Here is a 13023-nt window from a genome sequence, read left to right as displayed (position 1 = left end):
AACTCTGACCTTTTGTCATCAAGTTTAACCTCTCAGATGCACTGGTTTGCATCTAGTACAGAGAAGTACTTTGTATTTTGTACTTTGTATCATACACTGTAATTTCCTGAGTGCCACTGGAATACTGCTGGGAATGTGCACAGGAAATTGATTAATTTGTACATGGTGCTGATGACCAGTTAAGCTAATCCATCAAAAAGGTCATAGTATTCCTTTGGCAAGTCACTTTCTTTTACTTTGCCATGCATAAGCTGGAGTAAACAAAATATCATCCAAGTAGCTGAAACATCCTGTTGTATGATCTCAAACTCAGTGTTGTGCTTTAGGCCTTTGTTGGAACACACCAGCACACCAAAAAATGCAATTCTTTTAAATAAAATCTTTCTTTTTCTTAATTTAAATAGGAAAATGTGTTGTAGCATTGACTATTTACACAAAATAAAGATGGTTGCACCAGATGTAGCATGATGCTAATTTCCATCTGCGGTCAAACAAGTTCAAGAGCAGATGAAACATCATCATCATCAGTGTGTATAAAACACAATTAAGCTAAATGCTGCATAAATACAATATAATTTATACAGCACAAGATCAGATTACTTGTATTTAAACAGCTGATTCTACATCAGGAAATGTGATGAGAAAATATACAATCAGCTGCTGGATCCAGTTATGTAAGCAGTTGTCCAAACCTACTTTTAACTGGACCAATAAACAAGACTTTCACCATCGGCTTGCCCAACTTCCTGCCCTGCTGCTGCTGACTCTGATGTACACATTTTGTTTAAATGGGTGCTATTATGGTATTTGGAGTTTTCTGAGCTTTCTACAGTGTTACAGTGTTGAATCCTCATCAGACATGTGAACGACACTGTTTTTTATCACCTAAACGCATGTTTGAGTTTGAGTTCCAGCACGCTCTCTGTTCGGTTTCCATGGCGACGAAAAACGCATTGTTTTAGAGTTTTTTCTACTTGGAAATCCTTGTGACGTCCCGTGGGATAAGGTTCGATGATTGGTTGCCTTCTACTGGTTAACAAGGACATGTACAAATACATCAGGCGGGTGGAAAACGTGGGATAAAGTTATTTCCAACGATGGCTGGTGAGTTTACCAAAGAGAGACATCCTGCTGCATTCGTTGCTGTGGGTTGCTGTTTTCCACTTCGTTTTCAGGGTCTGATTCAGGTTCCAACATGTAGGGCTGTATGCTATGTGTTGACATTGTATTTTGTTTTTTTATTGAGTTCATATTAGCCTAATCCTTCTGTTAATGAGACGTTACAATGACGGCGGAAGCAGATGCGGTGCGCGTTTCCGATGTAGTGCAGTGGCGGGAGGCGGGGCTTAATGCGGAAGAGTCTCAATCCACTCGCTTTGCCCACAGGCTGATCTGACAGCCTACGGAGAGGGTCGGTCTGAAGTAAATAAAGCGATTTGTGACAATAACTCGGTCAATCCCAGCCCTTCTGGTCTCAGAAAGAAAAATAAATTAGCCTGAAATACACAGAATAGTTCCACTTTAAATGCTTTTTTTTTATTGTGGGACAAAATTGCATATTTGGCCAAAAGCAGGAAAACCTTTGGTTTCATGTTTAAACCCACAGCTTCAGCAGCCTAACCCATTTCACTCACAATTTCTTGTACTGGTTTAATCACCGCTGCTACGTGGTCTATTGGTATTTTGTTAACTCCGTGTTAATCTTTTCACCTGAATGGGGATAAAGTTACTTGCACAGCACACTGCAGAAACCTTGTTGAATGTCTGGTTCTCTCAACAGTCTGCTGCTCACTTGGTCATTAGTTATGCCACAAAACCTGTCACCTACCAAAGAGTCGTACAACTGTCCGTATTTACAATCTTTGGTTTTATTTTTTAAATCAGTGGCATAAGCGTCAGTGGGTTTGGAGGGTTTCTGAGCACATGGGAGAGATTTTTACACATTCATTTGGTCTCTTTCCATTTTCCAAGTCATACATTTTGCCTCTTCTCCCACAATGTAAAGAAATGTTGCAAATTACCTGACTTGTCACCTGCTGTTGGGTGCGCAGACAAATGCAAGCAAGACAAAGAGACAAATTTTTATATTTTTATTACAGTTTTTAAAATCAACTGAACATTTTGTTGGATGTTGCATAAAGACGTCTCACATAAGCAAGTAAGAGGGATCACTTCTCTGACAGTCATCGCTGTGGCTGACCACCTGTCATTCTCTGCCAGCTCATCATACACCAGAACTGCTCAAAAGTACTCATGACTCATCTATAGAGGCAGTGGGCTAAGAGCGACGTAAAGAACGATTGTTCAGCAAAAGTGTTAAAACTGCATCTTCATGGCATTCACGTTCAGATTTCCCAGGAGAAAAGTGAGGTATGTAGGCTAAATACTGACAACATGCTCTCATAGACGCAGTAACAATGTAATCTTCCAAGTTCAGGATGTTCACAGTACAGATATGATTAACAAAATATGCTTACATAGGTGTGAACTACAAAACAATTATAATTATGAAACTATGATATTAGTTCAGTTATTTACAAAGCTTTAGATAACAACACTGAGTCATGCATTTTAATATAAAACAATTCTTCCCAAACCAAAATGGATAGCATAGCATAGCAAAAAAAGTAATTTTCTCTTTTACAAAGTCATATGCCGAAGTGAGGCACACATAAGCATCCTCCCAAGGTGAATCCGGTCAAATAAGATCCACCGCCATTGCTCCCCATTGCTGCCAACTGCACTACTCTGTCGCTATATTCATGGAGTAGTCATAGACCCCGATAGCAATTCTTCCAAAACAGAAGTATCGTCATATTCAGGGACTGTGTGTCTAAACTCAATGAGAGGCAGCCTTGCCATAGATTCTGCCGCCACTTGGGTGTGGCGTGCTCGAGCCTGCAACAACAGCTTGGCAGATAATTCTCCTCGAAAGATCCAGGGTAGTTTTGAAAATTTACAGAGAAACAGTATAAAAACAGTATAAAATAAGCAGACATACAGAAAATACACTCATATCCCATTGGAAACACATACACTGTCTTAACAAAATTGCATAACATTACAAATAAAAAAGTATTTAAAAAAAAAAAGTTAGCTTAAGGCTAAAGTCTATAGAAAAAACCATTGGAGAGCTAGTGCTAATGACTAGCATGCGCGAATAGATAAAAGAAAAGGTATTGAAACACTTTTGTCCATCAGCAACTATTGACCTCAACAATATGATCTGTGTCAAATTATAAATGAAGTAAAATATTTTCAGACAAATCATTTCTGGCCATAAAGGAGAACATGAAAAACATCTGATTACAGAAAGACTGAAAATAGAAAACAAATAAATCTTGAGGACAGTTTAGCAGGTTCTGAAAACAGATCGTCACAGTTTTACTAATGATTTTTTTCATTTTTCCCACAACGGAGCAATAAAGCTCAACAGTAAAGCAGAAATTACATAATTGTTCATGTTTATGATCTCTGTCAATATCAGGATATTAAGACTGATTTTTTATATAAATAAACAGTGAGTTTATCTGCTTGTACGGATACAACGGGCAGTTCTGGAAACATATCGTCACAGTTTTAAAATGCACAACAGATGATTGACCAAAGAAACCCAAGAGGTTATAAATGGAGGAAGAGAAAAAGAGATAACACTGGAAATTGGAAATGTAATATTTACACATTTAGAGTAAATCAACTAGAATAAAACCTGAATATTTAAAGTTGGAAGATAAAAAAAAAAAGTCTTTGCCATCAAAACTCTGACCTTGCTGGACGCAGCTGCCAGTGTGAAACACTTCTTTACAGAACGGAGCAGAAAACTTCAGCTAGAAGACGCTGAAAAAGCTTCAGTGTTGGTCCTTTTCGGTCTATTCCTTCAGCTCTGGCTCTAAAACGTCACATAGAGCAGCACTCAGATTAGATGGAAAAATTCATATGAACTACAATTACGTCAAATTAAAACGCTGAAGAAAACCTGAAGTTGTGAAAATTTTACTGACCAAACCTGATTTCTGAGGATCCACTGATGTTTGCTCACTGATTCCTTTTTCGGTGTCTGAAGTCTGCATGAGTCCGAGTGCTTCTCCGTTCTCATAGTCATGGTTCGATAAATTATGGTCTGAGTCCTCTGTTAAAACAATCACCAACACTACAATGTATCTGTCTCTGTGAACAAATTCTACTTTCTCATTTTAGTGTTTCAGCCATCTGTCTAAACATTTTACTTACCAGTGTTTTTGTCTGCTGAATTCAATGCTGGCTCTTCTGTCAAATAAACAAAGAAATGTTACGACCAAAAGGCATAGTTTTTTTTAAAAAACCGATGTCTTTTAAAACACTGCTGTGTTTCTTGTCAAAGTTTTCACAATAAAATATTTGATCTCACCTTTTTTATTGTCTTTACAGCAACTTCCTGTAATACAGTATAAGAAATGTCATTTGCAAAAAAAAAAAAAAATTGTAATTCTGTTTTACTTCTTTTTTTTTTTTTAAACAAAAAAAAAAAAGCTAAACCAAAAAAAAAAGTGTTTATATTTTCTGTTTCAACACAACAGACCAGTGGCTAGACCTGGGATCAGTCTCAGAAAGTTCAACTAACTCTGAGTCAAGTCAGAAACTCTGGGTTAACTTATTCGGGTCAGAGCAACTCAACTGCTGTGAGTATCTGTACCCAGATTTGGCAACCATAGTAAAAAGCCACCATCAATGGAGCCCTGATGGATTCACCATGGCAACAGTTGACAAAAAACCTGTTATTTTACTGGTATGAAGCCTGACGCTCAAAACACGTTTGATCTGAACACACCGTGATTGGTTGACGCCCAAAAGGTTTGCACTCTCTGAGTGTTTTTCTAGGTAACTTTTGAATTGCACAGTTTCAATACAATATTATATTTTCAGACTTTGTACAACTGTGTCTCTATATTGATAAATGTAAATAAAAGAAGGAGTCAACCGTAGTCAAGAGAAAGCAGCAACTATTATTGTATTTTGTTCAGCATACGGTTGCAATAACCGGCAAAATATTGAAAGTAGATTGTGTGGAATTATATCTCACAAGGTTGAATAATAATTTATTTGACCAGATAAAAATAGATAGATAAATCCAAATTCATCAATAAATAATCAAACATGTTAGTATTAAATTGATTTATACATTTATTTATATTACTGCTACATTTTGTCTTACTTAAATAGCATTATAAAAATATTTTAGCATGAAAGCACGTCATTTTTAATAATTTACAATGATCTGTATCATATCAATATCTCTGCCCTTTGTAACAAACCACACTGTGAGAAAAATCAGGTGAAAATTCATGAAACTATTATTGTGGTTGGGCCTACACTTTACAAATAAATGCATTGGAGGCGCATGGGAGACCCATCCAAGATGGCGGGGCTATGAGACGTCTGCTCGCATAGGCAGCGTGATACACTGCGTATACTATCGGTGTGTTCAGACCAAACGCGTTTTGAGCATCATGAGCGGCAGGTTTCCATGTAAAGTCTATGGGGAGGCGCGGCAAGGGGGCGTCGAGCTTTCTTGCGTCGCGTTTTGGGCGTCAACCAATGACGGTGTGTTCAGACCAAACAAACGCTCAACGCTGGTCACTAAACTGCCACTTTTGTGTCCGATGCCCAAAACTCTGCAGTAAGATTAAAAATTGTAAACTGAGTACAAATGTGCTTGTTTTTTTTTTAAGGTAAGATAATTCTTAGTTTTTATGCCATAGAATTCCTCTTGTTTTAAGAGTATTTTTACTTGTTTTGGAAAGTCTTGACAAGCCAAATTTTCTTGTTCTGTTGGCAGATAATTTATCTTTTTTTAAGCAACATTTACCTAATTTTTGTATTTTTTTTTTTTTTTTTTTTTTTGAGGCTGAGTTTTTTCAGTGCATCCAATATGGCGGCGACGCTGGTTCACTCTCCAGCGCTCAACGAGGCGTCCTTCATTACTCACTGGCTCTGAGAGCCTTCACCTTAGTGAACACTAACAAACTAGACAGAGACTGGAAGCACAAAATCAATTAAACAGTGTTTACAATACCACTATATCAGTTTTAGTTGATACTTACCTCTTTTTTTACATACAAGGACAGCCAAGACAGCCAAGACAGCCAAGACAGCAATTGGGATGAGCAACAGAGCAAACAAAGCATCGCCGTTACCTCCTTAAAGAAAAAAAACAATAAATTAATGAAATTGCATATTGTTTAGAGTATAATCAAACACTGGAGCATTCTGACAGCCAATAAATCAGTAACTCTTTGTACGGATATTATCAGTGTGATAACTCACTGTGCAAAGGGTTTTGAATCTTTTTGCTGTTTTGACGGCTGACAGGGTTTTCTAGGATACAGCCGATCTCAACCTCTTTTCGCTCCTGGAAATCAATGAAAAGCAGCATTTAAATGAGCCTCGTCTCGTCTTCGTGCCACTTATCCGGGGTCGGGTCGCGGGGGCAGCAGCCTAAGCAGGGAAGCCCAGACTTCCCTCTCCCCATCCACATTTGCCAACTCTGCGGGGGGGATCCCGAGGCGTTCCCAGGCCAGCCGAGAGATGTAATCCCTCCAGCGTGTCCTGGGTCTTCCCCGGGGTCTCCTCCCCAGAGGGACGTGTCTGGAACACCTCACCAGGGAGGCGTCCAGGAGGCATCCTGACCAGATGCGCGAGCCACCTCAACTGGTTCCTCTCGATGCGGAGGAGCAGCGGCTCTACTCTGAGCCCCTCCCGGATGACCGAGCTCCTCACCCTATCTCTAAGGGAGAGCCCGGCCACCCTGCGGAGGAAACTCATTTCAGCCGCCTGTATACGAGATCTCGTTCTTTCGGTCACGACCCACAGCTCATGACCATAGGTGAGGGTAGGAGCGTAGATCGACTGGTAAATCGAGAGCTTCGCCTTCTGGCTCAGCTCCTTCTTCACCATGACAGACCGGCGCAGAGTCCACATTACTGCAGACGCCGCACCGATCCGTCTGTCGATCTCACGCTCCATCCTTCCCTCACTCGTAAACAAGACCCCGAGATATTTAAACTCCTTCACTTGAGGCAGGACCTCACTCCCGACCCGGAGAGGGCAATCCACCCTATTCCGGCTGAGGACCATGGTCTCAGATTTGGAGGTGCTGATTCCCATCCCAGCTGCTTCACACTCGGCAGCGAATCGCTCAAGTGAGAGCTGGAGATCACGGCCAGATGAAGCCAACAGGACCACATCATCTGCAAAAAGCAGGGACCCAATCCTGAGGCCACCGAGCCGGATCCCCTCAACCTCTCGGATGCGCCTAGAAATTCTGTCCATACAAGTTATGAACAGAATCGGTGATAAAGGGCAGCCTTGGCGGAGTCCAATCCTCACGAAATGAATCCGACTTACTACCGGCAATGCGGACCAAGCTCTGACACCTGTCGTACAGGGACCGGACAGCTCGTATAAGGGGGTCCGGTACCCCATACTCCCGGAGTACCCCCCACAGGAGCCCCCGGGGGACACGGTCGAACGCCTTCTCCAGGTCCACAAAGCATTTAAATGAGCCTGAAGCTCAAAAACAAACAAAAAAAAAACCTTCATTTTTAAAACAACAGCAGGCTATCAGTAAACAGAGTCCAGATTACTGACAGCAACACAGACAGGATTAAAATTTTCCCAGATAACATGTCTGAATCTGCTGCTGTTATCTGATTATTAAAACAAGAATCAGAGTAGAAACTAAAACACTGATCACATTAACTGGACGTCTTTCTTTACCTCAGTCAAGGTATACTCTTTACTTCCAGTCTCAACTTTGTCACCAAATGTCCAGAAATAATTGACCGGTCCAGCGTCCTTGATGTCTCCTTCACAGGTCAGAACACAGGAAGTCCTGTTAAGGTTCCACCCTGTGGTGACAGTAGGTGTCGGGACCGGAGCTGATAAAAGCAAAAAAGCGTCCGCTTTATTAAACCTCAGATGAAAAGAAAAACACACACTGCAACCAAACTTCAGATAAGATTCATCCACTTACCAATGATCCGTATTTCTGTGGTGTCTCTGACGCGATTATTGATCTCTGCTGTGTAGAAGCCGCTGTCCTCTTTAGTCCCATTTTTGATCGTAAGATCTCCAGTTTCCAGATTTAACTGGCAGCGACCTAAAGATAATATAGATATATGATCAATATGCTCATGATAAAGTTATTTCAGCAATTTGTTTATCTGGAGCAGCTTTTAAAGACAAAGAGGAAGAATTTTCCTTTTTTAACATCATGCTTTCTTTCAGTATCTCATAGCTTATGGCCAAAAGAAAATAAAAGAAAAACGATGTAATGATAAATAACACACACACTTCTGGCACACTCTTCATTTCTACTGGTAAGGAAAAATATCATATATAGTAGGGCTGTAATGATATGCTTTTGTCCCGATTCGATTCTGAATTTTTGGGTGCCGATTCGATTTAAATTGCGATTCTCACGATTCTTCAATATTGGTGATTTTTGTAGATTAAAAACAAAATTTTTTTGATAAAACTTCGTTTTGCTAGTAATTTTTCTTGATTTCAGTTAGGAAAAAACAACACAGTAGCCAAATAATCATTCTGCTGCTGTAACGCCCAAGAAGAAAAGTAAAAAGATCAATAAAACCAATGAAAATGACAAAAATTTTATAGTGGATTAATTTTATTTATTTGAAAAAAAACCAAACGATTTTTTAACAAAAAAAAAAAATCGATTTTAAAATTGTGAAGAAAAAAATCCCGATTTCCGATTTTTTTTTATTTGATTTTCCCACCCCTAATATATAGATATCATAATTTAGACAATAAAAAGTTTTTTTTTTTAACTTGATTTAAGATGTAAATCTGTGTCGAGGAGCCATTGAAACCATTACTTAAGTTTTTATTCAAATATGATAAAATTACTGTATTTTTTCCACAGATATAAGATATAAAATAAGAAACGTTTTATGAAAATACTGACCTGTAAACAAACCATTCATGATGACTAAATTGAGCTAAAATAGAATACAAGAATAAAAAGAGACACTCAGGAACTGAAAGAACTGTTTTGTTAAAAAAAATTGGACTTTTCATCAGAGATTGCTGGAGTTTTAGGAGAGGAATGTTGTCTTGTTCTGGTATGATGCAGGATTCTAGCTGCTCTACAGTCCTGGATCTTGTTGCTGGATTTCTGCTCTCATGATGCTCCAGATGTTTTGTACTGGTGAAAGGTCTAGACTGGAGGCAGACCAGTTCTCCTGTGATGGATGCAAGATGTGGTTCAGCGTCGTCTTGCTGAAATCTGCAAAGTCTTCCCTGACAGACGTTGTCTGGATGGGAGCAGATGTTGCTCTAAAACCTCCATTTACTTTCCAGCGTTGATGGAGCTTCACAGATGTGGAAGCTGCCCACATCATAGACACGAATGCAACCCCATCCAATCCGAGATGCAGATTTTCTACTGTCCACTGATAACCAGCTGGATGCTGCCTCTCCTCTTTAGTCTGCAGGACACGCCGTCCATGATTTCCACAAAGAATTTCACACTTTCATCCAGTTTTAGACAGGACCATTTTACATGAGCTTTGCTCCAGAGAAGACTGTAGTGTTCCTGGATCCTGTTACATGGCTTTTTCTTTTCATGATACAACTCTAACCTACATTTGTCTTTTTCAGGGTGAACTGTGTTGACAAAGTGGATTTTGGCGAACCTCTGTCCATCTTTACATCTTAGAAGTTCTACGTCTCCTAAATGCTCCATTTATTCCCAGCCATGTTACTGAGCTGTTGCCAGTTAACCTTTTTAGTTGTCAAAGGCTCCTCCAGTTGTTTCTGACCAGTGGGAATTACTTTCCCAGTCTTTTGTTGCCCCCTATTCCACCTTGTTGGTGTTTCTGGCATCAGATTAAAAATGAGCTCATGTCAATGAAACTGTAAAATGTTCAGTTTCAACATCTGATACGTTCTTTATGTTCCACTGGGAATAAAATATGTGTTGATGAGAACTGTATTCTCTTCTTATTTATATTTTATGTCGTGTCACACGGATCCTCAATCCTTGTCCTAAGGACTGGTGTCCTGCAGGTTGTCCAGGTGTCCCTGCTGGACCACACCTGACCCTTCTTTGTTTATTGGAATTGAAGATGCAGAACAGAATTGTCTGACCCTCCAGCCCGCTCCCTCCATCCACATCACTGTGCTTTCTGCCCGTCTCAGCACCATACGTAGCAGAGCTTTCTGCCACTCTGTTTCCAAACTCTGGAACTCTTTAAAACCCACTTGACATCCACAATTTTGCTGCTTTTCCCATCTTCTAATCTAGACTACAGAATCACCTTGCTGGATCACTTTAAGCCCAACTACACTGCCCTTTATTTCTTTGATTTATGCTGATTTATCCATTGATGTTTTATGTCTGTAAAGTGTTCTTGGGTTTGATGAAAAGCACAACAGCAGTGCAGAACTAATATGACCAGTGTATCTGTGTGTGTGTGTGTGTGTGTGTGTGTGTGTGTGTGTGTGTGTATGTGTGAAAAACAGACCTGCAAAATGACGATAGCTATAAACCTCTGATCCAAACCATTCTACTGCGATGTCAGGTCCATGTTTCCATGTAATGCTCGTAAGTGGACCGGTCACAGAACCTGCAGAGATGTCGACTTTGGAGCCCAGTTCGCTGTAGTGGACTGGTTTAAATGGAAAATAAAATAAAGATCATTAAAGACCAGTTTAAATGACTCATTCCTTCTCATCAAGACTTTCCCAGCTACCTTTGTTTTGTGTTTCTACCTGAACATTTGCTTCCCTGACCTTCATCTTTACAGATTTAACCTTGCTTTTTACACCAGGTTTTATCTTTTTACTCTGATCCGTACGGTGGCCCTGAAGTGTCACAGCAAAACAAAAGCCACAACACAACACAATTAGCCACAACACATTAAGCCACAACGGAAGTGATTTTTTAAAAAAATATATTTTTCGGGACCACCGCAATGGAATTTACATCATCTGAAGTGAGGAACGAGGTACGTAACATCACGGGAAGTCAGCTGTTTACAGTCGTAAAACGTTTATTAATGTCAGTATTACCTATCATTATTGTCTCAGCTGTGATATGTACGCTAATCCATGAAAATATTTTATTTCTCTGTATTGCATTTTATTATTTCTGTGTTGCTATTCAATAAAAAAATTATTAAAAATAAAGTAAGCTATCTATAGTTTGTCGCTGTCTTCATCGCGGCATTTAAAGCTCCTGTCTCCAATTTATTGATCTATTTTGACCCGTCTAGACCACCGATGCTCACTAATTTTCAGTATGCATTGTCATCAACACTTACAGTATTTTACTCTGCATCGGATGAGGCTGACGTAGCGCAAAATCCCGGTAGATTTTTACATTTCAGTCAAACTCTTATTTAACCTATCAAAAATAAGATATATAAAAGAGTAAAAGAGTACTTCTGGTCACCCTGAAATCAGCAAAGGTGCTTGTTTTTTTTGCATCCCCGTCTTTTCCAAAACCGGTTTTCCGTTTCTGGGACTTTATCACGGTAACAGGCTGAGACGGTCGGTTTGGTCCATGTAAAAAGCCACATACCACGAACATACGATAACTCCTGATTTACACAGTTGAAACAATAATTATAATGCATACTGACATTATTTTAATCTTTTTTTTTTTTTTTTTTTCCCCATCAGTGTTTTCTTTTCTTCTCGGACTTTTTCAAACGATCTCCCGTTTATCATCTGTAAGGACTGAAAACAGCTGACGTGATGTTATGTGCGTAGCTGCTCACTTCAGATGATGTTAATTCTATTGCGGTGGTCCCGAGAATTTTTTTTTTTTAAAAATCACTTACGTTGTGGCTAATTGTTTTGTGTTGTGGCTTAATGTGTTGTGTTGTGGCTTTTGTTTTGCTCTGACACTTCAGGGCCACCGTAGATCCAACATCCCAAATGTGTCTCATCGACTTGACAAACATCTGTATCACTATAAAAACGAAGAATAAAGGCAAATATTTATATTGAACATTGAACAATTATTTTGTTTTGCTTGCTAAAATAAATCTTATTTCTACTGAGAAGATAACACGAATTAAATGTGTTTTTATTCATCTCTTCCTGCAAACTGCTTATTCGTGGGCTGCTGTAAGATGTCCGACCACACCTATTGTGTAGTTTCGACTTTTCACTACTTTATCGCACTGAAATCTGAATTAAATTAATAAATACACTCTATAACCTGTTCTCATAAGATCGCAGTTTGTCATATAAACTTGTAAATTCATTCTGTGGTCATGTTTTGATAAAAAAAACACCTGGTTTTGAGTCGTCTCTGCTCGCCGGCTGTATTAGCATGAAAGCATCATACCTGCGTTAGATATAACTTACCTGAGCTAGCCGAGGCGCCATGAATTAATAACAAGAAAGCCACCGTAGCAGCCGACATTTTTCTAAAAGATACTAAAAACCGAACTTGACAGAGAAGTAAAGAGGGCAAATTTATGGAGGACGAGTCTTGGGCAGGAAAAGCAAACCGCGAAAATGAAAGTGAAAGTAAGTAAGAAAGCAGTGACGCAGTGTAATTTTCCCATCCTCCATGCATCTGAAATTTAACACACAGCTCCGAGATTAAGACTCATGTTTAGTCTGGACTAACTAGTTTAGTCATTAAACTTTGAGAAGCAAAGTGGAACAAACTCTCAGTGAAGAACAAACCTACTTTTAACCATTTTAATGTGATTTTATCGTTTTGATTCGTCGTGTTGCCTCATTTTGCAACCCACTAATGCTTTCTTTGCACCATCTGTAATTCTTGTTTCATGTAAATCACTTTAAAACTAAAGTACAAGCAACAATGCACTGACAAACACCACTGTCCCCTTTATAGTAGACTATTAAACACTAATAAAGTAGTTTTACAAAGGTTTTCCCCACACCTGGTAGTAAAGACCACCCTGCCCTACAAGTTTTTGATGTTTCCAGTTCCAGCATCAGTCAGGTATGTTAAAGCTTAGAAACATCTAAAACATGTAT

The 13023-nt window shown here is 39.3% G+C and overlaps 1 protein-coding gene across 1 annotated transcript; it reads right to left on the bottom strand.

Moving 5' to 3' along the window:
- Window positions 1–3277: 3277 nt before the first annotated feature.
- LOC306773921 (lymphocyte function-associated antigen 3-like) lies at window positions 3278–12492 on the bottom strand. The gene is made up of 10 exons (XM_079263867.1): window positions 12379–12492; window positions 10527–10670; window positions 8012–8137; window positions 7756–7916; window positions 6304–6388; window positions 6081–6176; window positions 4388–4414; window positions 4231–4266; window positions 4002–4129; window positions 3278–3889 (listed from the first exon to the last, which is right to left on the bottom strand). Exons 1-10 carry the CDS (start codon window positions 12434–12436, stop codon window positions 3878–3880), a joined length of 873 nt encoding a protein of 290 aa, XP_079119993.1. The 5' UTR covers window positions 12437–12492; the 3' UTR covers window positions 3278–3877.
- Window positions 12493–13023: the final 531 nt, after the last annotated feature.

Source organism: Telmatherina bonti (genome assembly GCF_933228915.1).
Source record: "Telmatherina bonti genome assembly, chromosome: 24".
NCBI lineage: Eukaryota > Metazoa > Chordata > Actinopteri > Atheriniformes > Telmatherinidae > Telmatherina > Telmatherina bonti.
This window is presented reverse-complemented; position numbering and strand designations above follow the sequence as displayed.

Bases quoted from the DNA above. Each gene is read 5' to 3' on its own strand.
- LOC306773921 (XM_079263867.1), bottom strand. From the start codon at position 12,436: ATGTCGGCTGCTACGGTGGCTTTCTTGTTATTAATTCATGGCGCCTCG. The intron at 8,138-10,526 runs GTCTGTTTTTCA...TATTATCTTTAG, and splicing joins TAGCTATCGTCATTTTGCAG to GTCGCTGCCAGTTAAATCTG. The intron at 4,130-4,230 runs GTAAGTAAAATG...TTGTTTTAACAG, and splicing joins TTCAGCAGACAAAAACACTG to AGGACTCAGACCATAATTTA.